General features: G+C 40.3%; 1 protein-coding gene across 2 annotated transcripts; it reads left to right on the top strand.

Moving 5' to 3' along the window:
• Positions 1-3,381: 3,381 nt before the first annotated feature.
• On the top strand, positions 3,382-27,019 carry LOC131253486 (uncharacterized). 2 transcript variants are annotated; one of them, XM_058254509.1, is made up of 4 exons: positions 3,382-3,865; positions 15,857-15,926; positions 16,009-16,101; positions 26,317-27,019. In XM_058254509.1, the coding sequence occupies exons 1-3, from the start codon at positions 3,515-3,517 to the stop codon at positions 16,059-16,061; spliced, it is 474 nt and encodes a 157-aa protein (XP_058110492.1). In that variant the 5' UTR covers positions 3,382-3,514; the 3' UTR covers positions 16,062-16,101; positions 26,317-27,019. The 2 variants fall into 2 exon arrangements, with proteins under 2 accessions (XP_058110492.1, XP_058110491.1); XM_058254508.1 differs by lacking the exon at positions 26,317-27,019 and adding an exon at positions 26,049-26,198 and having other exon boundaries at positions 3,383-3,865.
• The last annotated feature ends 292 nt before the right edge of the window (positions 27,020-27,311 follow it).

The following is a 27,311-nucleotide window of genomic DNA, read 5'->3' as shown; positions in this document are numbered from 1 at the left end:
GAGTAGGCAACTGATCTTCTCAAATTCTGGATTATGATCATATACATTTATATTAGATATATCTGCTTATTTCAGTGCTTGAGGTTAAAGTTGATCAGTTTGAATTGAGCCATTATATTGATTCTAGCATGCCCACACACACCTCACTTAATAAAAAAATAAGAATGTGTCAACAATTTTTAGTATGCCTGGTGGGACTCGAAATCTACTTGATTGTTATAAATATTCATTTTTTACATCTGTCGTGCTAAAAGCCAACAATTTTTTGGCAAACTTGGTGGGACCCTGATTACAAAGTATATTTATTGGTGCATTAATCTTGTGGAATCATGAGCTGAAGAAGTGATCATAACGCCTTTGCACCTAATAAACCTCCTCCACTTCCTCAAGAGGAAGAGTTGCAGGTTCGTCAAGCACCTAAATAGTTAAATTTGTCATCCAATCTGGTCCCTTATCCATTAAACTTGGATATGACATCCTTATCTTGGGTTGATGCTCTTGAAATTTTGTTACCTGGAATGTTCGATATGCAACGAGAAATTCAACATATCGCCAAACAATCATGAGTTCAGGCTGAAACTTTAGGTAGATGGATGGTCAGTCAAACGTACACGAGTGAAACCGAGTCAAACTTGGCATAGCTCGACTCGGCTTGACTAATAGTTGACCCCAGCTCGAACTCGGCTTGGCTCTGTCCTCGAGCCTGACTGGCCAGCTCGGCTCGGTTCGGTTAATAACTCGGGCTAGTTCGAGCCGAGTTCGAGCCTATGTGACATTTTCTCAAACATATGGAGTGCACCTTCAATTTCTCACAGTATGTAAAATAACAACAACAATTTACAGGTATTTCATCAAACACTCGGTGGGCAACATTAAAATCAAGGTAGGAATGTAGTTTTATCATGTAATTTTTTTTTATTTTTTTTTGTAGTGATTTGTTTTGTATCCATACATTCCTCACTACTAGCCGATCCTGCGGAGAATGTATGCACCCGAAACAACACTTCATTGAGTCATTTCATCAAACACTTGGTGAGCAACATCAAAATCAAAATAACTGAGTCACCGAACTGATTCAATCCGAGTTTAATTCGAGTTGAGGTTCGATCTAAGTTGATTCGAGCTCAGACAAGCTTGAACTCGCCTCGAAATTTTTTCTAGCTCCAAAAATCAGCTTGATTCGGCTCAAACTCAATTTCAAAACGAGTCGAATCGAGCTTTTTCGAGTCGAGTCAAGTGAGTTAATCGAGCTAACTCGGTTTGTGTACAGCTCTAGTCATGCCAAAAACATGAATCAAATGATGGCTATCTTTGTTGAAAGAACACATGTGGCACCTCAGCAACGGGTTGATATTAGTTCTGTTGAAAATTTAACACCCGTATATCTAGTACAACCTATAGCACCAATACCACAACTGACACTATAGATATCTCTTCCACAACGGAATACACATCCTCCAGTGCAGGAAGTGCGAAATCTTCCACCAGCTGCTAAGTTTAGGCGATTAAAATGGGAGGTCAGAAATTTCATTTTCGCAGAAAACTAGGGTATACCTGGGGGTAGTATTTCCCTGGGATTCCACTGTATTATGGAAGATAAAACAAAGTAAGTTTGAAACCGCCACCAGTGGCTTAACCACACCATCTGGATTGTCATCGAATCATGCAACTACTTCACGAAGTAGCAGGCCAAGGTCTTGGCTGTACTATTACCCCGGTTTACCATAAGCCTTATCTGGAGTGGATTGACCGACGGTCTCTATTGTCGTGGGCAACTTTAATGTTTTTCGACCAAGACAGTCGAATTTGATCAAGATGGTTGAGTTTAATCAAGATGACACACTTTGATATTTTTTCGATCAAGATGGCCGAGTTCAATCAAGATGGCCTAAATTGATGTTTTTGCCTTGCCAAGCAGTCACATTTTTGCATTGAACGATGAATCAACATCGCTCTCACCTTTTCAATCAAAGGCTAAGCAATGTGGGGGGCAATACTGTACCTTATTTGTTTTTATCATTACTGGACTAGTCAATCAGGAATGGACACGTGTTATAGTAAGGGAAAAATATAGCATGTTAAAGATCTTTAAGGATACCTGGAGTACTTTTTATAGAATCACAACTGATAGGATGATAAGACACGCTGAGAGATGTTTAAAAGCAAATTAAGTGGCCGAAAGGCAGCTAACAAGGTGCGGTCGAGAGGAAAGATGTAGTAAAGAGGCGTCCAGAAACGAACGGAGCAATCAAGAAGCATCCAGAAGTGAAACAAGTGCCGAGAGGAGTCAGGAAGCGGAAAGCAGTTGATCAGAAGAGGAACAGTGTATCAATAAAGGAAGGAAGGATCTGAAAGGATGACATGATGACTCTTCAACTGCTATAACTGACAAATTTAAGAGAGAAACATATGAGGAATAGATGTAACAAAGGTTTATAAATAATATAAAGAATCAGTAAAACCTATTCAATAACACAATCAAATTAAAATAAATCTATCTTTTATCTCAGTTTATTGTATGAGTAGTAATAATCCAGTAATGGTAATTCTTAGTTATAATACAGGTCTACACTTATATGTAGGACTTGATCCTTATCTAATATTAAGTAGTCATTTCAAGAGGCGCATTCTTGCAATCGCTTCTGGTAATTGATTATGAGATTTTCTTTTTATTTGATTGCACTGGTATACTAAAAAGTCCTTTCTTGTGATAAACAAAGCGTAACCCACTTTTGAAGGAAGAACCCCACCTTCCAATTATCACCTGATCATTACAAAATTCTGCAAGTAGTTGAGTAGGCATCCGATCTTCTCATATTTTGAATTTTGGTCATATACGTTCATATTGGACGGATCTACTTATTTCAGCATTTGGGGTCAAAGTCGATCAGTTTGAATCCAATTTCTATATCAATTCTGGCACGCCCACATGCAACACATGTGACAAAAAAACAAACTAAGTACCAACATCCCCATTTCAGGTGGACATACTAAGGGGAACAGTTTGAAGGGCCATTATTTCCCCTTACACTATTTCCAATCATGTAGTCTACCTTGATCAAGAATGGGAGTGATTTTTGAACCCTTAACCTAACATGAGGGGATGCACTTGGTTGGGTGGAGTTTACACAAATATTATGGTTGGGCCCACCCAAGCAGCCGACCCATTTGCTTTAACGCCCACACAACTCGACCCTAAGAAACGTTCGGGGACGCATTGGAACGATAATTATACGGATTGAAGGTATCTTTTTGAAAGCATTTTTTATAAAGGTACCGCACTGTAAATTTCATATTAAGTAAGTAGTTTTTTGTAAAATTCCCAAAAATTCAACCCTTTGCATTAAAAAAAAAGAAAAGAAAAATCCAAACCAGTTCTTAAAACCTGCTTTCAAGATCCAAAGAACCCAAATCCGTCCCTATCTTTATCATGAAAACTAGATATTTACCCCCGAAAAAAAGATAAAACAGACCCACTTCTCTTCTTTATCTGTCATCACCCATACACATACATATGCACCTCTGTTTTATGGGAAAATCAGTTCCATCTCCAACCAAACTCCAGAATTTCATCAGGCTCACCTCAGAAAGACTCAACTCCCCCAAATCCCAGAAGCCCAGATCCAAAATCCAGTATCCTCCCCAATTCAGTAAGCCGTTGGACAGTTCCGATCGGACGGCTAAGAAGATGGATTGCTCGGAAAGGCGGGACCGGCGGGCCCCATTGGCCGACGTAGTGTCCGACTGCGTAAAGCGGTGGTTCCAAGACACACTGAAGGAGGCAAAGGCCGGCGATAGCGGGATGCAGGTCTTGGTGGGCCAGATGTATTACAGTGGGTACGGAGTCGCTAGAGATGTGCAGAAGGTAAATTTTGATTTTATTATTATTATTATTTTTAAAATTTTAAATTTTAATTTTGGGTGTTGTAATGACTTGGGTTTTGTTTAATTCGATTGTTGTTGACGTTGAATCACAATTTAAGTATTTTTTTTTTTTTTAAATTTCTAATATGATTTTCTTTTTTTAATTTAAGGGTTATATATATATATAGATAGAGAGAGAGAGAGAGAGAGAGAGAGAGAGAGAGAGAGAGAGAGAGAGAGAGAACTCTGGCAGAGTGCGATGTATGATACTCTGGCAGAGTGTGATGGATGATATGCTGGCGGTTATAAATCACTGAGAAATTGCATACAAGTAATTCAAACTAAGCTGTCCAAATTATATTTGTCATTTTTGATGTATCATGAGCAATAAAAATTTTTTTATTGGGTTATATGACTATTAGATTGCTGGGCATTTATTGGACGGTTAAAAATGAAAAATATCCTGTGGTCTTATTTCAAACAATAATCGTTCACGAATCAGAGGCACGATTGATCATCCAATCTGGTGTTATGAGTGTAACTTAGAAATAGATGGTTTCATTTTTTACTCGGTTAAATCTGAGTTAATATGCTCCACATGTGCCACTTCTAATCTAAGTGTCCTGTACCAAGCATCATACACAGCCAGAGTATTAAATAACTCCCCACGCACCCACACACACAGCCTAAGGGGGTGTTTGGCGCAGGGTATTAGATGGGATTGGGTGGGATAGAATTGCATTTGGTCCTGTTCAAATTCCATCCGGCATTTGGGGAGGATGAGAAAGGTTGGGATTAGGTAGGATGGAATTGCATTTGGTCTCATGGAATTGCTTTTGCTCCCAAGCGGGATTTCCGTGGATTTTGAAATCCAATACACATGTGGGCCCCACATTGATGCATGCGATTATCCATGCCGCCCATCTATATACACCATTTACACGTGACATTGTGGTTATATATGTGTACAAGTGAACAACATCCTTTGTGAATTTGGTCCGTTGATTACAATTCCATGGTCCACCAAACAGGATTTTGCTTAATCTAGTGTTTTACTGTAGCAAGAATTTTATCCCAAACATGGGATTGGATGGCTAAAATACCATGGTATTTCTAGACATGCAATCATTGTGCAATAACGATGTTAATCCCATCTAATACAATTCAATACCATTTTATTCCACGGACCAAACATGCCCTAAGTGTTAATTTAGGCCGTGTTTGGAATCTTTGGATACACGTGTGAATTGAATTGTGAGTGTTTAGATTACTAAAGAGGAAATGATTAAAGTTAATGACATTTTTCAAGCATTCATAATGAGGGAAGTAGCTCTTAAATTGAAGCTCCTTTCTCTTTTCTCCCAACTTGAATGAAATCTAATTGCAATTTGGGGATACTCTCAATATAATTTTCGTTGTTTCTATTGTATTGGACTAATAATTGAAATTCAATTTGATTGCACACCCAAATACGCCCTTAGGTTTTGTAATGAATGGGTTGTAGGACTTTTTCTATTAGTGTGTGTTTTGGTGTCAATGAAAAATTGGTTTTTGAAAGATTTTGGAATTCATATTTCATTAAACCTGATTTTAATGTCAGTCAGTTTGAATTATCAAATCTAAGTTTGACAATTCTGATATTATGGATAAATATCCAGTTTTGTGAAATAGTAGTTGAGTCAGACTTTTTAGAAGGTTACCTCTCTCTAAATTCAAAAGATGATGCTTTATTAAGGAAACCAAAAGGGAACACAGAAAAAAAGAAAAACAAGACCAGAAAAAACCTAAAAACCTAAAAGAAAACATACAAAACCAAAACAAAAGCTACTACAAGCAGAAGCGAACTAAAAAAACCTAGGGAAAAAAAAACCCTACAGCAGCCATAAACTAAAATACAACAACAAAGTGGCTCCCAGCTGCAACCCAAGCCAACACTGCTTCAAGGCACCCAGTACCTGAAGAACCCCTCGTTGACAATGCTTCTATTACGAAAACAACAATCATTCCTTTCTTCCCAGACTGACCAGAGAAGAGCCAAGAGGGCGAGTCTCCATCTTTTCCTTCCGATCTTCCCTTTGTCCACAGCATGCCAAACAAGAAAGAGGTCATCTATGGATCTAGGCATGACCCAAGAAACTGATGCCATTCCAAGGATCCCGACCCAAATAACAGCCGTGAATGAGCAGTGAAGAAAAATGTGATAAATAGACTCCGCATTGAAATAGCACAACGGACAAATATTGGGGATAACCGTGGGCAGAGGTTTTCAATGGTTAGAATTCTTTTCCTGCCCACCAGCTAACCAAGCGCTGCAATTTTGGGAGGAGCCCCATAAGACCAGATCTCGCTGCACGGATGCCGCCGCAAATTAGAATCAGAGGATTCCAAATCCTTGAAGAAAGACTGAACTGAGAAAATACCCTATGCTGTTTTTGTCCAACAAATCAAATCTTTCTCTTAGGGATTAAGAGATTGACACTACAAGAGAGACAACAACAAGGCTAAGGCGTCGATTTCAAAATCTCTCAAGTCTCTTCCAAAACAGGGAAACCAGATCGAATAATTTTCCCTGAAAGAACAATACTCAACCATGAAAATATTAAAGTTTGAACTTAGAGAGAAGAGAGCAGGAAAAGAATAAGATAAAGGTCGATCCCCTATCCAATGTTCAACCCATAACCTAATTCTTTTGCCATCCCCAACTTTGAACTTCATCATCTCATAGATTAGAGGGGCAATCCTATTTATCCCTTTCCATAAAAACGACAACATGTAGAATGATGGTTTTTTGATCCATGAGCCGTACGGTTGGTTCCATATTTGGCAGCCACAACTTCTCTCCACAAACTACATTCTTCATTTGCAAACCGCTAGACCCATTTCCTTAGGAGCGCATTATTAACTACATCAAGGCATTTGACCCCACCTTGCGAGAGGGGAAGGCAAACCTCTTTTCAGCTCAAAATGTGAAATTTTTTCTCATTATATCCTCCCTACTAGAGGAAATCCCTCCTGAGTTTATCTATTCTTGCCAACACTGACATAGGGCATTGGAAAGGGACATAAAGTATACATGAAGATTAGACAAACAAGCTTTAATCAAAGTTAATCTGCCTCCAACGGACGTAAGTTTACCTCTCTAGGAAGCTAACTCGAATTCCAGCCTTTCTACAACTCTATCCCACATAGCTAACAGAGGCTTTCCTATGCATAAAAGGTAGGCCTAGATAGGTAGTGGGGAGGGTTCCCACCTTACATCGAAAGATATTGGCTATATGAGAGGACTCTTCCAATGAAAGATTAATCCCAAAAAATTTAGACTCCATTGTATTAACTTTTAGACCAGACATTACCTCAAACCATTGTCCTTTTCCATTGTCCTTTCAGATCACCTATTCATCCATTGTCCTTTTACTTCCAGAATTTGGGACCACTTCCTTTCGTGCGTGCGAATGGTCTGGGTAATGCTTAGGTCGGTGGAGGATTTATTGTGGGCCTGACATGGCAGTGTGGCCAGAAAGGCTCGGAAAGCTATATGGTGGCTTCTTCTAATGACAGTCATTTAGGTTATTTGGGGCTCCAGAAACGATTGATATTTTCGCAGTATTATAGAAGGGGAGGATGTGATCATTTTAAGGGTCAAAAGGCTAGTCTAAGAGTTGGTGGTTTATGTCAAGGTGGCCTCAACTGCCCTTCGTTTTTAGTTCCTTTGTGGTGCTTTTGGGATTGTATTCTTTTCTGCTTCGGTGTTTTCTAATAAAATTTTGGTTCTCTAAAAAAAAAGAACAAAAAAAAAGAAAAGAAAGAAAAAAGAAAAAAGAAGACATTACCTCAAACTAGCAGATTGACATGCTTGAAAAATATAACATATAATCCTCTGCTTCACAAAAGACCAGAGTGTCATTTGCAAATTGAAGGTGGCAAATGTGAGAGTGATAGTTCCCCACTTGAAAACCTTGGTACAAATCTATTTCCTGACCTTGAGTCAAAATTCTACTAAAAGCTTCTGATACAAGAATAAAGAGAAGGGACAATGGATCTCCTTGGCGAAGGCCTCTTGATGACTTGAAAAACCAAAAGGAGAACTGTTTATTAGGATAGAAAATCGTGGAGAAGAAATGCAAGAAAACATCCGTTGTCTCCATTTTGCGCCAAAACCCAGCCGATCTAACATATAATCAAGAAATGACCAATTTACTCGATTATAAGCTTTTTCAAAATCTAGCTTATAGAGAATTCCAGCCCTCTTAGTTTTACAATACGAGTCTAAGCATTCATTAGCTATCAAAACCGAATCCTAGATTTGTCTACTTGCCACAAATGCACTCTGAAATTGAGAGATGATGGAGGGAATTACCTTTCAAAGTCTAAGGCTAAGAATTTTGGCTAGAATCTTGTAGGGACTATTGATAAGAGTTATAGGGCGGAAGTCTTTCAAATTGATAGCTTCCTCAATCTTTGGAATCAGAACTATGAAGGTACATCCCATTTCCAAAGGAATGTAATCAGATATGAAAAAATCCTCAATGAAAAGAAACAGATCCTCACCAACCAAGCTCTAGAACCTTTAAAAGAAAATTAACGGGAGGCCATTCGGGCCTACGGACTTCTCTTTTTCCAAAGATAGGACAACCTCCTTAACTTCTTCCCTCAAGATTGGGGCTTCCAGACCCTGAGCTTCTTCTCTTGAAAGAGAAAGAAAGGGAAGGTTATCAGGTCTGGGACGATCGAAGCCCTCATCTAAAAGAAGAGAAGAGAAAAAACCAACAATTGCATCTGTGATATCCGATTTCTCTAATTTGGTTCTTCCCTCAACCACTAAAGAAGAGATCAAGTTAACCCGAGCTTGAGCGCTTGCCACCTCGTGAAAAAACTTCACATTTGTATCTCCTTCCTTATGCCAAATTGCTCGGGATCTTTGGCGCTACTTTATCCGTTCTTCCTTAATTCTAGAAAGATATTTAGACGATCGAAGCCCTCGTCTAAAAGAAGAGAAGAGAAAAAACCAACAATCGCATCCGTGATATCCGATTTCTCTGATTAGGTTCTTCCCTCAACCACTAAAGAAGAGATCGAGTTAACCTAAGCTCGAGCGCTTGCTACCCCGTGAAAAAACTTCGTATTCGTATCTCCTTAAGCCAAATTGCTTGGGATCTATGGCGCTACTTTCTTTGTTCTTCCTTAATTCTAGAAAGATATTTAGACGAGAACTTACCTCTGATAGCTCCTCGGATAGAGGCCCCGATTCCTCCTTGATATCCAGATTCTGCATCACGCTTAGCATGAAATCCAATTCCTTTTCCCTAGCACCAAAACCTCACGATGCTAGGATTTCAATTTCATCTTAAGAAGTTGGAGTTTTTTAAATAACACACAAAACCAGGTCTTCTTGAGATCTCAAAGGACTTCCACGATTGTTGGACCAACTCCCTAAAGCCTTCCACCTCCAACTAGGTAGATTCAAACCTAAAAGGTCTTGGACCCCAATTAATCTCCTCCACTTCCAAGAGCATTGGACAGTGGTCAGAGATGGGTCCGAGAAGGCCTTTTTGCCTGGCAAAAGGAAAAATTTTAGACCAATCCAGAGATACTAAGAACCTATCCAATAATGAGAAAGTAGGGGGGATCTGCCGTTAGATCAGGAGTATATAATGTTAGCAAAAGGAAGGTCAATGAGATTATGACTAGCTATCCAAGTAGAGAAGTTGCACATGCTAGTCGAGATACGATCCCCTGAGGACTTTTCGGATGTGAACCGAACAACATTGAAGTCTCCCCCAATACACCATGGAAGGGAAGATCTCTCACGAATCTTGTTCAACCCATCCCATAACTCATTTCTTTGAGCCGACTGACTAGGACCATAGACTCCAGTGAAGAGCCATCTCAGACCCGACGACAAAACTTGAAAAGTAATATTAACTGAGAATACTCCCATCCAACTTTCTTCTTTTTGCCACACACTAGAATCTCACATAACTAAAATACCCCCTATAGAACCCATAGGATCTAACACCACCCAATCCGCCCCTTTCCTGCCCCAGATGGACCGGACAACCGAGCTATTAATGTTACTAATCTTAGTTTCCTGAATGGCTACAATCACAGCCTTAGATTTATCACAAGACCTCTTGACCATGGACCTCTTTTGAGGGCAGCTTAGATCCCTCACATTCCAAGAAAGGATCTTCATTGAGACACAATAGAAATCCCCCTACATTTGCTTTCCGGTCTAGGTATTGACTCAACACACCCAGACATCGACACCCTCGGATTAAGCAATTCCCTATTGCCCTTTTGAGCTTTATCATTCACCCTGGGAATAGAAGGAATGGGGATCCGAAGACCTTGCTCAACAATCATGCTAAACAGGGCAAAATAATCGTCATCCTTATTTCCAAAAGCCACTCCCAACAATTTCCCCACATGACAGACTGCCTCCGTTACCCATCTCTTCTTTTTCACTCTCTCAAGAAGAGCCTCTAGCTGCCTTTGCGATAGGATAAAAGGAGGGTCATCACCCCGAGAGAGAGAGAGAGAGAGAGAGAGAGAGAGAGAGAGAGAGAGAGAGAGAGAGAGTACTAAAATTGACCGATTTAGCTGCATAAGGAATAATAGCCAAACGATTGATATCTGTAGAAAAAGGATTGATACCTTCCACTGAATCCTCGAAACTGGGAGAAGGAGACATAAAAGGGCTAGGATGAGCTTCCATCACTGAGTGCTAGCCGATGGAATAGGTCCTTTGACACAGTTTTCCTTTAAAATATTCTTCACCAAGTATCGAAAGTTGGTGCGGATGGATTCTGATCTGAGAGAAAGGAACACTCTCCTCTCTACTTTCATCTCCTTCATCTCCATCAATGCTCAGGGGAGAGACAACTTCTAGAGCAATTCGGATTACATCCATTTCTAGTCTTTGATAAAAGATCCTTGGCCGTGTTTGGATTCGAGAGTATAGGAGAAAGGAAATCTAGCGGTCCCTTCTCAGACTCTACTTCAGCTCTTTGGAGGTCATTTCCTCTTTGAGTTTGAATAATCGACCTTTCAGAGTCCTACATGGATGAGATTTCTTCACGTCGCCCAACATAAAAAATATCTTTTGACTTCTGTCGTAACATCATCAGACATGTTTGGCCTGTAGAAAGGCGATTGACGAGCCATCATGGCTGTCATTACTGAGGACACAACTAGAAATTCATCGTGATCGAGAACCCTATTTTCAAAAAGGCTTGATTTCTTATAGCACGAGATCGAGTCTCTTGATATAGCGTCACTACAATCGGTCTATAGGTTGACCTGGCACACTGCGGAAATTCTCCGTCTCGTGAGATATCGCCATGCTAGAATCATGATACAGGAGAATAACTCTCCCGTCTTTCCTTTCCACATGAGGTTTGAGAGACATCCAATCCACTCGAGCAACCATAGGATTGGACACAAGGGTCGAGCATGAAGAAAAGATTTGCTGCCGTTGGTTATATCTGTCCATGGCCGAGGATGGGGATTGGGGAGAATATCTTGTTGATGTGGCTGATTTTGGACCAAGTGTGAGGGGGTTCGTGGCTCCACATACGGAATTTCCTCACACATGCTGCTTTTACTATTCGGTAGGAGGTGGGAGCATGGAATTGGTGGTCCTTTGTTGGCCCCCCCCCCCCCCCCCGCCCGTGCGCATGTGGACCTCCTCAAGCCTCGACATTCTCCTATGGCTCGCCAGCCGACTTGAAGGAGATATTCCGATCAACATTTTTCTCAACTAGAATTTTCAGTGCCATTTAGAGTGTACCAGAGGAGGAGCTCTAGATCGTCTCCCAAGTCCTCGTTATCTACGCAGCTTTTAATGCAAGTGTACATGCATCGGACATCTTGAATTCATTTTGAAAGCCAATTCAATTTTGATATATGATTTTAGATCATTAGATATCTTGAAATCTTTTGATCTTCATACCCATAGAACCCTGCCTATGATGTCAATGTATGGAACTCCTCGTTGTATTCATTTACCAATTTGTTCCTTTGATATAGATTGTGACATTTTTAGTAGAGGTCACGGGCATAAGTCGCGGGTAGGAATTTCCTTTAATTTCTTTTTCATCTTTTCTTAAGAATTTACTTTCTCCTTACCTCGATGGATTCGTTTAGCTTGGAAATTGTCTCACCATGCTAACATGTTACTGGAAAACTTCATAGCTACTAGCTTAATTTTCCATTTGTCTGAACACCTTTTCCACTTGCTTAGCCAATCGATGAAATCGTCAACATGCATGATGCAACCGACCATGGAATTTCATACTTTTTACCTTAATTTCGGGCTCTGTCACGTTCCAACAATCGAAGGATTTGATCATTGGTGTCTTTACAATCCGGGGCAGCCCGTTGTTAGTTAGGACCTTGGTGGGGACCTTCCCATACGTGTCCACATGCTCCAACTTAGTTTTCGGATTCCATCCATGTCATGGCTATTCGACTTGATTAGTTAGATTGCCTATTGCATGCATGAGTTGATCTACTCGCTTTGCGAGTGCACGGATCAATTGAGTTACTCACCCCCTTCAAAGCCATTAGGAGATGATGTAGAGTAAAAATTTCCAAAGATGACCCGCTCTAATACCAAAATGGTGCAACCTGGTTATCAAGTCAATGAGATGTTGACACTTGATTCGCAAAGAAATGGATAAGAGTATAGTCACAAGAATATTTGAGTAGAGAGAGAGAAATATCTTTATTGATATCAAGCTTCTTCTTACAATACTTAAGAAACCACACTTGGAAAATTTTGAATGCCTATCTTCTCCCCACTTTAATAGACACTAAATGAATCTTTAATGAAAATCCCTCTTAACTATTAGATTGATTTCAAGTTTGATGAAATCAATGTAATATACCTAAGATGGAAACAATCTCAATAATAGTAAAAACAAATCTAGAAATAATCCTCAAAATCTCCAATCACATCCCTCCATGTCTCCGATCACATCCCTCCATGTCTCCAATCACATTAGTAAATTGTAGTTTTAGATATTTGTTGAGGACATCACGTCACGTAAACCCTTATGTATGTATCAGAGGAGGAGGCGGGCCACACCACTTTCCTTGTGGCTAAGCGAGTACCCATGATCGTGCTGAAGACCCCATGTGCATGTGTGAGCATTTGGAAGACCCCATACTGGGAAGATGCACATGGGCTGCTTTCTGGAGTGATCCAGACCGTTGGATCGAAGGGACGCGACGATCGGGCCATTGGATCGCATGGATCATATGATCGGGCTATTGATTGTTGATCGTCCACATCAGTTTTAGAATTTATTATATTTTAGGATTTAGTTTTTTATTATTTTATATTTGGACACATTATGGGTGTTTTAGTTGATTTTATTTAGACTAGGGCTATTTTTGTTAAAGCTCACAAAACAGAGGGATTTTTGTAAATTTTGAAACTTCTTGGATCTATAAAAAGAGGAGGGCGTGTGACCTCTCCCTCATCGAATTTCGTGATAAAAAAGAGAAAAGCTCTTGCTTTCTTCTATCATCTTCATGCGATTTGAAGATACTTCCATGCGATTTGGAAGGAAGATTGGTGCGAGGCCAATTTTCATCAACGGAGGTGCGAGGTCTCCATCTATCCCCACACCGTCTTCATTTTTCTTCCCCATCCAGGTATTCTCTTCAGGTTCTTAATTCTCCCATCCTAAATCTTCGTTTTCTCTAAAACCCAACTTTCCCATACCCATCCACAAACTAAACCCTAACTGCCCTAAACCCATCCTCCCATGCCACACGCGTGACCGTACGACCACACGTGTGAATCCCACCTGCTCCTTTTGGCTTCCCACTGTTATTATATCAAACCCCACTCTTCCATCCCCGAAACCCTAACCCTAAACCTAAAATTCCTAACTTAACCTAAATTACCCAAACCTAATTTTCACCTTAGGTTGTATTAGATTTCCTATTTTGAAATAGACTATATCCTATGCTAATTGGATGTCCCTACATCCATTAGATCCTAGGTTCGTTTTATTTAATGATCTTATGTTACGATGTTCGTAGCTTAGGCCAGGATTACACATGATTTTCTTTTGATTTTCATGATATTTGTGATGAATATAGTGACGTTTGTGTTTTTTTTTGTTAAATATCTTAATTCGATTATCTAATCTCATATATTACTTAATTCATGCATCGGTCCTGCATCAATATTGTCCTCAAATCTATCAACAAATAGTCCAAAACAACACATGTTGGGCCCTATGTTGGGCCTTGGGCCTACATCAGTGCAAAAAATAGGCTGATCCATTTCTTAGGTGGGTCACACCATTAAAAATATGAAAGAACATTTGACTACCAATGGCCTACCAAATGTGTACATGTCACCCACTTGAGGAGTTGATCAGCCAAATTTTTGTGTCCAAGGATCTTGAGAGGCCTACCTTACAACAAATCGATGTCAAATTCAACATCTTGGCCATGTGCACTAAGTGGATGGTATCTTTCTAGTCCATTGAGATGGATCTAAACACTATAAAAAATAATCTCATTTGGCTGAATCATACAATACACAATCTAGGGCTTTGCATAGCATATCGGGTTTTTCAATTCTAACATTGAGCTTATCCTTCTATTATCCAAACCACTAATTTCTCATGCCCCCTAGTTGATGGACCATGACCCAAAAATCTCCAAGCTTAAAAGACCCTTGCCACCAATGTTTGGACTATTCTAGTTAAATTTGGACTATTATTATATCGTGGTGGGATAATTTTTGTGCGAAATCCCCATGATGGGACACAAAAAACCAACACTATTGATTGCTGAACCATGGGCCCCACTAGTCAGAATTAAATCTTGATTTTTGAATGACCATCCAAACAAGCAATTTAAATAGGAGTACATGAAAGTTGAATTTGAACTGAGACATCCAAACAATACAAAAATGATCTTTAAATAGTAAGGGCCTGTTTGGGAGTGTGGATTCGAAACCCCCTAGATTCGGAACCCCTTGGATTTGAAACCCCTTGGATATGAAATCCTCTTATTGTGTTTGGCACCCTGGATTCAAAATCAACTTTAATCCAAAAGTAGCTATGCATAGTATATTTACAGGGGTTTGAATTTAATTACTAAATCAACTTTAATATCTCTAATTAGTGAGCGTATGTAATGTTTGACACAATGGTTGTAATAAGCGCACTAAAATATATACTTCGCCCAAAAATGATGAAATTCCAAATCTTGAATGGGCCATAAGCACAAGATCATGTCTGAGTGACTAACCAATGATTTTTAACCGTTGATTTACATGGACAATGTTACAATGTTTGGACGGCGCTAATCATCGTATTAAAGTATTATAGTGATGCAATTGATAATCTAATTATTTTGGGATATCATTAGTGGGCCATGTGTCTAATAGATTAATAGTCTAGTGACACATGTTACACATGTAACTCTTGGAAAGATTTTAGATGTAATCCAAGCTTTCATCGTGGATTTCAAACCCCCTGTTTGAGGGGATTTGAAACCCTCGGTTACTTTATGGTGCCAAACAACTAGAGGATTTGAAACCCCCTCAAATCCCCCCAAATCCATGGTGCCAAACGACCCCTAAGATATTTGTATGTAGATTTCAAGGAAACTAGATTTTTTGGAGAAATCTGGCTTTCAAAAATCTTGCATCCAAACTAGCCCTTCAAAGTTCTTGCTGTTAGGATTTTAGGGTTAGGGTTTCTATGGGTTCTTGATTTTCTTCTTATTAAAATTTTTTTTTTTTGGTTGCTCGATGAAGATTTGCACTTGCGCTAATTTAAATGCACTAGATGCTAAACAATATTTTTGTTAGTAATTTGGTAAATTTTCAGTTTGTTTTGTGGTTAGGACTTGGGGCTTGTGATTTTTTTTTTTTTTTGGGTAAAATGAGCATCTTTTGTATCTTTAGTGGTGTTTTTATTGGTGAAGTTTTAATTTATTTTTTATTTTTTGGTCAATTTAGGGAAAGGCTTGGATTACCAAAGCTTCAAAGAGTAGATCATCGGTTTGGAAGGTCAGCGACAAGCACCCAGGTGGGAACTGCCCCTTTACCTTTTGGCAGTGTTTGAACAATGGTTTGTTTGTTTTTGGACTCTAATCATTGTTTTTGGTTAGGTTACAATGCAAGTGATTCTGATTCAGATGAGTCAAAGGGCGATTTGAAATAAAGATCAATAAGATGCGTTTGATTTAAGTGGAAGAGTCTAGGTGAGTTAGATTTCTTTCAGATCTATTCTGGGGTTGAAATTGCTTGACAAATCATGATTACACAATTTTCAAATTGCATATATTTTAGTTTATGCAAAGTCATGGTATAAGGAATCATCCCTCGAGTTCTTTGCTCTATCATTTCAATGCAATAATGCCATTTCTTGAGTTCTTGGCTCATTTAATTATCGTAGAACAGAAAAAAGGAATTAGGAGAGGAGTTATGTAATGTCCTCCTCTTAAATCCTTTATTTATAATGATAATTAGTTATAAGATGATGAGGACATCCAACCATTTAGAGTGTATCAAAAGAGGAGGAGATCGGCCCAGCCTTTACTTTGGCTTGATGACTTGTACATGGATCTAGGTGGGCCTCACTGAGGCCATGAAGACCCCACATGCATGATCGTGCATCTTCAAAGACCCTACACTAGGAAGATGCATGTGGGCTGCTTCGTTGGTGCGTCTTGACCGTTGGATCGTGAGGACATGGCAATCGGACCATTGGATCTGCCCATTGAATTTCCTAACCCTAGAATTTCCTAATTCCAAACCCTAATTCCCAAATCTCCAAATTTCCTAACCCGAGAATTGCACCAAATCTGCCCATTGAATTAGAACTATGCCTATGTTATGTGAGAGTTCCAATCTCTCTTTGGGCCTTAGATTTTCATGCTTACATGATTCATGCTTGTGTGGGATTGTGAATGTAACATAAATCTGAATTTTATTGTCTCTTTGGTACTCTTTTAATCATAGTAGGATAGCATGTTATCATATTTGATTTACTTTGATTAATCCGCTAATAACCTCCCGCATCCAAATAGTTAGATCACACATCCTGCATCAAATTTTGGTATCAGAGCTTAGGATGAAAGCATATGTTTACTTAGGGTTAGCACATTCATCACATGTAGGGCCTTGTTAGTGCATTCATTGCATATAGAGTATAGGTTTACATATTACGGCGTCTATGTTAGCCACTTTTCCTTTGTCATAACATAGTACTTAGAGTCTTAATTATTAGGCCCCTTAGTTTGTCCCTTGTTTATGCCCACATGTTCTGGGCGAGGTTTTGGTTCCTACCACCGTGAGCCAAGATCAGATTCTAGAAACTCTTAATGCCATAGCTAGACGACTGGAGACCCTTGAGGCTCAAAGAAGAACCACTAACAACCAACTGACAACGACTGACAATCGTATAGCTCAGTTGGAGACTTCCCTTCAGGCAAACCCTAATAATGGGGAAGATGACCAGTCTCAAGTGGGAGGTGTAGAGGAAGTTCACGTGGGAGGTCACGTTGGAGGACATGGAAGAGACCGTGGCCGAGGCATTGGCCATAATGGGGTGCGTACCCACTCACCTCTTGGAGAGTATCATGTTCGTTGTGATTCAGATAAGCGCATTTTGAAAAGCGTTAAAATCAATGCCCCTAGCTTTGATGGTCGTTTGGACCCAAAGGCTTTCATCAACTGGCTTGTGGACATGGATCACTACTTTGAGTGGTATGAGATGTCTAATTGTCGTCGTGTGAGGTTCACCAAGAAGAAGTTGGTGGGCCAGGCTAAACTATTTTGGACCAATCTTGAGCACAAGCTAGAAAGGTCTGGACAAGACTTGATCGTAAATTGGGTCGAGATGAAAGAAGTGCTGAAGGAAAAATATCTTCATGTCTCATATCGCCATAAATTATTGGATCAATGGCAATCTCTTCGCTAGGAAACAATGCCCGTGACGGATTACATCACCAAAATTGAAGATTATATGATGCAATGTAACGATGAGGATGACCCACTAATGACTCTTTCTCGTTTTAGGATGGGCCTCCGATTCCATATTCAACGCGAGCTGCTCTTTCACGATGTTGGCACACTTGAGCATACCCTATCAGTTGGTGCAAGAGCTTGAGCAATACTTAAAACCACAGTTTGGGAGACAATTTGTGATGCAGGGCGCGTGCGTGTGGATAAACGGTGAAGTGAGATCAATTAACAAATTAAATTAAATAATCAAAATCACAAATCACGCCAAAATCATCAAATATCTCAAGAATCCAACATTAAACTATAAATAGTCTAGGCCACAATCAAGAAACTACGTCATGCATGATCATTGGATACTAGAAATTATGATCTAATGCATGTAAGAACACCTAATTAGCATAGGAATAAGTCTATTTCAAAAGGAAAGGACTATTATTACCTAGGGTTTGCTCAATTAGAATGTACGCTAACCTAGGGTTTGAGGAATTTGGGGGAAAAAGGTTAAAATAGGGTTTAAATTGTTTAATTGGCTAAGGGATTTTGGGGCATGGGTATTACTTGAAGGGAGTTCGGGATTTAAGTGGTTGGAGGTTCGGGATTTTAGGTTAATTAGGGAAATTGGGGTTCTAGGGTTCGGGAATTTTTGGAATTAGGGTTTTTAGAAATTGGCAAAAATAGGAAATTTGGGATCTAGGGTTTAGGGTAGGGTTAGGGATGGGAAATCAATGGGTTTTCATGTTGGAAGCAAGGGGAAATCAAGGGATTGAGGGGCTATTCGTACGGTCAGCCTAGGGGCTTACACCTGTGGCCTTACGGTCACACGTGTGGGTCGCTGGCTAGGGTTTCGGGGTCCTCAATGGTTGGGTTCAGTTGTGGTTGAAGTTGAATGATGAAAAGTTAAAGAAACAGATGATTTGGATGGTTTTGGATGGGAAGGAAAGAAAAAAGATAAAGTTTTGATAAAATACATCTTTTGAAAAAAATGAAGAGAGAATGAAGATGATAGATGGGAAGTCTAGCACCTCCGTTGAATGGGAAATGGAATCACACCACACCCAAGCTCCAAATCACATGGAGTATTCTTCAAATCATATGAAGAAGAGAAAACACAAAGTTCTTTTTTCAAAATAAAGGCATTAGGGCTCTACACATCCCTCCCTTTTTCTTTTATAGTCTCAGAAAGAGATTTTTACAAAAAACATCTCTTAGGAAAGAATTCTCATAAAAAATTTATATCTGAAGTAAAACATAAAATAGTCTAAAAATAATAAAATAAATGACAAAAATTACTCAAAACAAATAAATCTAAACTATCTTAAACTATTCGTGGCCAATGGGGTGGTCCACGATCAAGATGGGCTATGATTAAGAGTGGTCCAAAGACCCATTGTGCACGATCCAACGGTTCGATCGATGCGGGCACTCAACCCAACAGTCTAGACTCATCAAGAATGCAACCCACATGCATCTTCCTAGTGTAGGGTCTTCGAAGATGCATAAAATACATGTGGGGTCTTCAAAACAGGCCACTTAGCCCATTCGAGCCCACATAGTGGTCATATATCAAAAGCGAAACTGATGATAATCTCCTCCTCTGGTAGACCTTGAATGGTGCTCCGATGTCCTCATCAGTTTGACTCTCGTGAGTCCAATGTTAAGACTACTCCCTAGGGAGCTAAGTCTAACTTTGGGAGTTAACCCTAACCCTTTACTGGCACTCAAAGTAACTTAAATGACTTTAAGGGCAAAGAGTTGCCAGTACTAGTTCGCGAGAATGCAAACCCAAGCGGTGCTATAATTGCCAAGGATATGGCCGTTTTGCTTATGAGTGTCCCACAAAAGAGTGACATACGACCCTCGTGATTGGAGAGCATGATGAAGATGACTAGGGTGACTGTGAAGAAGAAGAATATCACCTTGTCATTGGTGCTAGTGATAAAGAAGAAGAGGAGACCATACCACCCGCAATTGTTAGGCACGCTATAGATCAGGCTAAGGGAATTGATGATTGGCGCATGAATACCATTTTTTATACTTATGCCAAATGTGGAGAGAAAAATTGCAAAGTGATTGTTGATAGTGGTAGTTGTACAAATGTGGTCTTTGAAAGCACAATTTCTTATTTGGGCCTGCAGCCCAATCCTCACCCTCAGCCCTATAACGTTTTATGGGTTGACGTGTCCTTTATGCCAATCTTCCAGTGTTGTCTTATTCCTATCCAATTCGCATCTTATAAAGACTCTCTGTGGTGTGGTGTTTTGCCTATTTGGTCACTCGAATATTTGTTCCTTCATGCATGAGGGCAAGAAGATAAAGTTAAATCCCATTCCATCCAAGAGCACGCCATAAGTTAAGAAGGAGGATGCTAAAAATGGTGGATAGAAGGATGTGAGGAAATCGTGGCCCAAGTCTCTCCACATATTAAACACCAAAGAGTTTGAGCTGGAGACTAAGGCATATTCGATGGTGTATGCCCTCGTGGCTAGAGAGGCTACACTCGAGGTTAAAGTAGAGTTGTCACCTGAGGAGTCTAGTACTAGGGGAGTTTAGTGATGTTTTTGTTGAGTATTTACTGGATGAGCTTCCACCCACGAGGGACATTTAACATGCCATTGATCTTGTTGTTGGGTCGACTTTACTAAACCTTCCTCATTATCAAATGAACCCTGTGGAGCATGCGGAGTTGAAGAAGCAGGTAAATGAGCTCCTTAGGAAGGGTTTTATTTAAGAGAGTTTGAGTTTGTGTTCCGTGCCAGCGCTTCTCACGCCTAAGAAAGATGGCATTTGGTGCATGTGCGTGGACAATTGGGCCATCAACAAAATCATGGTCAAGTATCAATTTCCTATACTGCGACTTGATGATATGTTAGACATGATCCACAATTTTCTCAAAGATTGACCTCAAGAGTGGGTATCACCAGATATGTATTTGCTTAGGGGATAAGTGGAAAATGACATTCAAAATGAAGGATGGGCTCTACGAGTGGTTGGTCATGCCTTTTGGTTTGACTAGTGCTCCGAGCACGTTCATGCCTGTGATGACCCAGGTGGAGGCTCTTTATAGGGAAGTTCTTGGTTTACTTTGATACTATCCTCATTTATAGTACCTCCAAAGAACTACACCATTTGAGACAAGTTTGCGGGATCCCGCAAACTCAAGAACTCTAGCATGCTGGCAGCAGTAGCACGCTAGCATAGGCAACATGGCGTGGCAGGGGTGCTCGAGCGACGACACCGGCAGCGTGTTTGAGTGATGCACTTGGACGATAGGTAGGGGCTCCTGTGATAGGGCGGCGGACAGTCGAGCACCCCTGCTAGCACGGTCAACATGGTGTGGCAGGGGTGCTCAAGTGATGGCGCTGGCATCGTGGCAGGGCAACGCGTTTGAGTGCCGTACTTGGACAATGGGCAGGGGCTTCCATGATATGGCAGTGGGCAGTCGAGGTGACAGGCGCAGACTTCGAGAAAGTATATACATCACTTTTGGATGGTTAGAGATTTTTTTTTTCTTTTGGTGGCTGCATAATGAAATTATTGTTGCCAATCAAAAAAGAGAAAGAAAAAAGTCTGACCAATGATTTATACACCTTATATGTGGTATACACACATAGTTACATTGTACATATCCCGGTTAAGATCGTCCATATGCATTTTCATACGTTCTACTTGTGTATAGGCATTTATGTTGATCCATATCCTCAAAATTGTGGGTTGTATTGTGACAATTTGGTAGAAAATGAAATAGCGTTGATTGTCTAACGAACATGATTTACAGTCTGGATTTATTTACATTTGAGGACCCATTGTAGATGACTTATGAGCCACGCAAGTGGCAAACGTGAAGCTCAGTGCATGGCATACGTAACAAAATAATCAAAATGGTCGAGCCATGAAGAGGGCTGGTGGTTTTTGTCTTTGTGGAATTAGTCAATCAGATTTTTAGGATATGTCCAATTAATTGTTTGGCTGGCCCACAGAATTTTGATGATATGGTGTGCTGACGGTTTTGTGATCTGGGTAATTCATGTGATGGGCTTCCACATCGATGTGAGGTCCCAAAAAATGTTTCAGATTGGAAGATCCTGCCCTTTGATATGTTTGGACAGTTGGACAATTTTTTCTTCGAATCTGGACCTGTGCTTTGCTTTATTTGTAGCCATCTACCTGTGGTTCTTTAATTGAAGGATTGGGATCATAAATGAGATTTCTACTCGTGTGACCATCAGCATCATACTCTCCCCAATGTGGCACTCTTTTGCAAGGTCAGGTTGTTCATATGGTGATCTGCATGATTGATATGTTGGGATCTAGAATTAGCTTAATTTGGTCATCAGGTGGGGATACATGTCATGCCATAAGGTCATGGAACGTATTGGGTGGGACCCACGTGATGAATGGCTCGTGAAAACCAAAAGTTGAATATGGATATATAAATGCTCTTAATCTCATATAAAGAAATAGGTGGTGGGTCCCACCAGTTTAATTTATGACAGCATTCTGATGGGACAATAAAGATGGTATTGAACAATCGTGTTATGCTTGAATATGTACCAATTAGATGATCTAATTCCAATTTGAATTGCCTCAAATCTTCAGGTTGCAGCAGAATAATAAGAAAAAAGATTAAAGGGATAAATATGTGGAGTCATACCACATAAAAACCTCCACTGTATTTTCCATTTGAAACCTCATCTGCTTCTCAGTCGATCTCTTAATCACCACATAACCTATGCCAATATCCTGCTGTCTCGCGATCCATTCTTCCGCATCTTCCACCAATATATTATACATTGCTACATGCCAGTCACCACCGGACTCTTCTCCAACTCCCTTCACCCTCCTTTCTGCCACCCGTCTACAGACTGTTACCACCCTGGCAACGATGCAACATCCCTTCCTGCCCTTCCTATTTCCAAAAAAAAAAAAAAAACCTCAAGACGGTCTCTTCCTTCTGTCCTATCTGGAACCCTTCTATATAGCAATCACCTTCTCTTCAGCACCCTTTTCATCCATATCTTTCTTAGCCACTCGATTGTCGACGGCTCCATTTTTTGCCTCTGGGCCATATCTAATCCTGTTTACCCCCATTATCTTGCTCCCAAACTCTCTGTCGTCGGCATCCTTGACTCCTTTATTGGGCTCTTCCTCCACTCCAAATTCCATGAAAGGAAAACCCCTTCTCTACCGAACTCCTTTTCCCTAGCTATGTAATGATTCCTGATAAACTATAGTAGGTTAAAGACAAAGATCCCCATTTTATATTGTCGTCAACCTTTTTTTTTTCCCCTCTTCTCTGAACTCATCATCTCTGTCCACTCCTCTTCCCGAAAATCATTTATCTCCATAACTACAAGAAGGACACATCCAGCTGGAAAACCAGAAGAATAGAGACTAACAGGATGCTAGTGTCTTTTTGGGACCTCAAAAGATGGGAAGGAAACTCTCCTTCCCCAATAGCCATGCCGCTAGCTGTAAAGAGCCTAGTCTCTCTGGAAAGTTAGTTGAGATCATTGGATGGGAGTGTTGGAGCTACCTTGACCGAGCTAAAGTATACAAAAGTTAGCAACTAGTAATTTGTAATGCTGGAGTATTGGAAAAACATATTCTTTCCCACCAGATCTTTTAAAAAACCTAGGCTTGGTTTCTATGCGAGGCCCTTATTTAACTCATACATTATTCAAGGTTTGTGGCCCCACAAGCACTCATCTCCTCATGTACCTTAGAACACATCGCTACCAACCTGGTGAGCATGTGGGATGTTTGAGGTTAGTCCTACTATGAACGATGACTATGCACAAAAATCAGGTGGGCCAAATGTGTACGTTGAATGTGGAGCATCTGCAACTCTTTTAAACTGTCTAGTCTTTTCATCCCGGTGTTGGTGATCTGATGAGTGGGCTAGGTTGTTTTTTCTCTGTGGGTCATTTTCATGGTGGGCCATGTTATGCACCAGTCAGACGTCCCATTAATTGAGAGACTTAATGACTCTGAGCTATTTTTGAAATTTCTTCCACTACAGGTCTTCTCAAGTATCTCACTGAAAACTTTTATCACTAAGCTTCCAAGTGTGAAAAATGTTATAAACTTCAATATTCTCTGCTTTCGCATGGCTTATTTGGTGACAAAGAGGGTCATTGCGACCTTATTCCTTTGAATTGGATGTAATTCTTGACTTGAAGCACAAGCACACGCACACGTACACACACAACTGTGCTAAGGTGCAGTATGGTGCTTGATCATGTTGGCATGTGAACCATGTTGGTAACCATGCATTAGTGGGTCCCTAGCTATTTTCTGCAGCCAACATATCTAGCACAACCGTTCATGTTTGTGGGTGCTTCGTGCTTATTGGCTTGCCTCACAACTATGCCTCCATGGCCATATCAATTTGTGTGACCATTTTGGCATGTGGTGGTGTCAATGCGAGCCTCTGCCATGGGGTTGGTTCCAAGATTCCATATGGAAGGATGAGTTTGGGGTTCCCTGGAATCTGGAGGGATATAGGTGGTAGTAACTATGTCTCCATAGATAAGAGGGTTGGAGCCTAAGGTGTGTGGAATTGAGAGTGGTGGTCTTTTTCACCACATAGGTTACGTGTGTTTTGTTGGATTCATTGCTTGAACAAGATTCTCACTGTGAACCATCTTCAGAGGAAGGATAGCAATTCCCAATAGAAGTATTCTTTGCTTGTAAGCATGTAAGTTGGTTGGTAGAACATTTTTATTGACGTTTAGGATTCATTTGATGATGGCTTCAGTTTTTCACTGCTATGTCTTCTTCCCTAGTGGCCATTTACCATTTTGATGTGTGATGGCCATGTTTTACGGGAAATAGGTACTACACAATGCTTAGGCGAGAGGTTTGTGCTGTGCCATCTGGGCTTTTAGTTTGTATGGGTGGGGCCCATGGTTCAGTGATCCAAGACATTGATATTGTGGCCTCCTCCGTGAATGGCCCAGTGATCGAAGACATTGATATTTTGGTCTCACTGTGAATGGCTTATGCATGAGAAATTTCCCACCTGAAAGAATCCTAATCTGTTGACGGGTGGCAAATGAATAGGCAGTTAATACCAAGGTTGTTATGCAATGAACATGAGATGGCTCTTCAACATATGTTGCTGCACAGTCATTTTTCTCACTCTCTGATAAAATTGATTATTTGCATTTCGGACGATGAAAATGACATCCATGACTTAGTACCAACGGAGTCCATATAGTTTCTTACAATTATTAAACCTTGTGGGTCAATGCTTTTTCTTTATATACAAGTCATGCTATTCCATCATCACCCATAGCCCAAGGTATTCAATAACAGTATCGGTGGTCGTAACAGCCACCTTCCTCACGGTTACGATGCGGGCCGTTATGGACCAAAAAAAAAAAAAAAAAACCCTGTAACGGACCGTTATGGTCCATTTTTTCCGTAAAAGCCGTTACGGCCCCATAATGGGTAATGACACCCACCGTTACGTTATGTAACAGCCATGATGTAATATAGCTCTTAATCATCTTATTTGCATTTTCTTATGTAAATGATTATTAATGTTCAGGATGAAAAATTTACATCCAAAATATTATGGAGCAAACAAGTAACATACTATAATTATTAATCTCACATGCAACTTTGTGTAAGCCACTGTAACTAAAGTGGCATGTATTTTACACTTAATGTATCATCTTTCCCTGCTGTTGAGGTGCAGACAAAGTAGGAAGAGAACAATACCTTTGAATGCTGAAATTGGACTGCCAATTACAGTCCAACTAGTGCAATAAGGCCAACATATTTCGTGCAACCTGTATTATGTATCGTCCAAAACTGATATGTATTGCTCGATACATATTGGTTTCTGTGCTCAACAATACGAGTTAGTCATACCAAAAACCTCCTGATTTCACCTATTATAAGTCCATATTTGAGGGAGATGAGTAGCCATAAGCATTTATCGGCATGTATGAAAGCTTTTCGTGGGGATTTCGGGACTGTTTTTCACTGATTCTTGTGCATATAATCCGATACTATTGGTTTTGGTCATGGACAATACAATACCTGATACGTTGATTTTAAGCTTGCATTACGTTTCTTGGTATTGTTTTAGGCCTCTATCTACCTCACGGCTAACCTTTTTGCTTTATTCTTATTCCTCTCTCTCTCCCTCTCTCTCTCTCCTCTCTTGTTGCAGTTACTGCTCGGAGCCTGTGCATATTATTTCCATGGCAGCTTGGTGTGGGCTGTACAAAACTTCTAGACTAGTGTTTGTTTACTGTTTCCGAAAATATATTGCTGTACTCTTGCACTTATTGGATTATTTATAGAGAGGCATTTCCCATAACATCTGTTTTCATGGTAAAACATTCTTTTCTAGGTCTAGAAAATTCTCTGATAGTGTTTTGGATAAGAATAAAGTAGATTTTGCAGGTGAGGCAGATGGTGATAGCTTTTCTTTGCAGGATTTGATTCATATGATTAAGGGGTGCTCTTCAATTGTACCGGTGCCACTGTAATGTTATGGATGTGCTGGCCAGGTGCAGGACCTGAGTGATGTATTTACACCATCCAACTCATGCATCAGATGCGTCACCGCATAAAGTCCCCAAGGGCAATACTCATCCCAATCCAAAACTGAAGTGGGCTACAGCAAAGGAAACAAGCTAAGAGGGAACGCCCACCCTTCAATTTCACAGGGGCAGCCTGTTTTTTGGCCTGACCCTTCATCTGGCACTAGCATAGATGAATGGCCTGAAAGGGACTGGATTCTATGCATACAACACGGTAGGCCTCCCTCTCTAAGCAATAGTGGGCATTACCTCTCAACATGCTCCATGTGCTATGGCTCACCTGATTTCTGAATCAGGTTGATGTTTGGGAGCTGGAGGTGTTTTTAAGTGCCGCGTCTGATGGACGGGTTGGATTCCATGAACACATCACTGGGCCCCACATCTGGTCAGTACTAATGTTACGTTATGGTGGCACCTGTACCCATTGAGCGTGTCCCTTCGATGAAATTGGAGATCCAGTCCAACTGCTCTCCTACTTTCTTCACTGGGCATTTGGATGTGTACGAGTCTTATAGATAAAATATTATAATGATAAAGATGGTGTACAAAAGCCACTAAAATCTGACTACTGACTTCTGTCCAGAACTTTTACAGAGCTGGGATCGTCTGATCATTGTGATTTTTGGTTGTCCGTGCATTTATTGAGCATTCTGATGAATGTGCAAGCAGGGGGACTCGATTTTTTCGAATTTCCTGTCAATATAATATCAATTGATTATTTATGCCTTATATCGAAGTTCAAAAACTGCAAAACTGATATTTAGTTGGGTCTGTCAACTGGAAGACTTGAACAAGTGACTCGACTGGAAATGATATTATGTTTAAATCAAGGATATTTGAATTGGTAAGGAATGTTCAAAGTACAGAGAGAAATGCACACGGCTAGT

This window comes from Magnolia sinica, chromosome 8 (genome assembly GCF_029962835.1).
Source record: "Magnolia sinica isolate HGM2019 chromosome 8, MsV1, whole genome shotgun sequence".
NCBI lineage: Eukaryota > Viridiplantae > Streptophyta > Magnoliopsida > Magnoliales > Magnoliaceae > Magnolia > Magnolia sinica.
The sequence above is the reverse complement of the archived record's forward strand: the minus strand, read 5'-3'. Positions and strand labels throughout refer to the sequence as shown.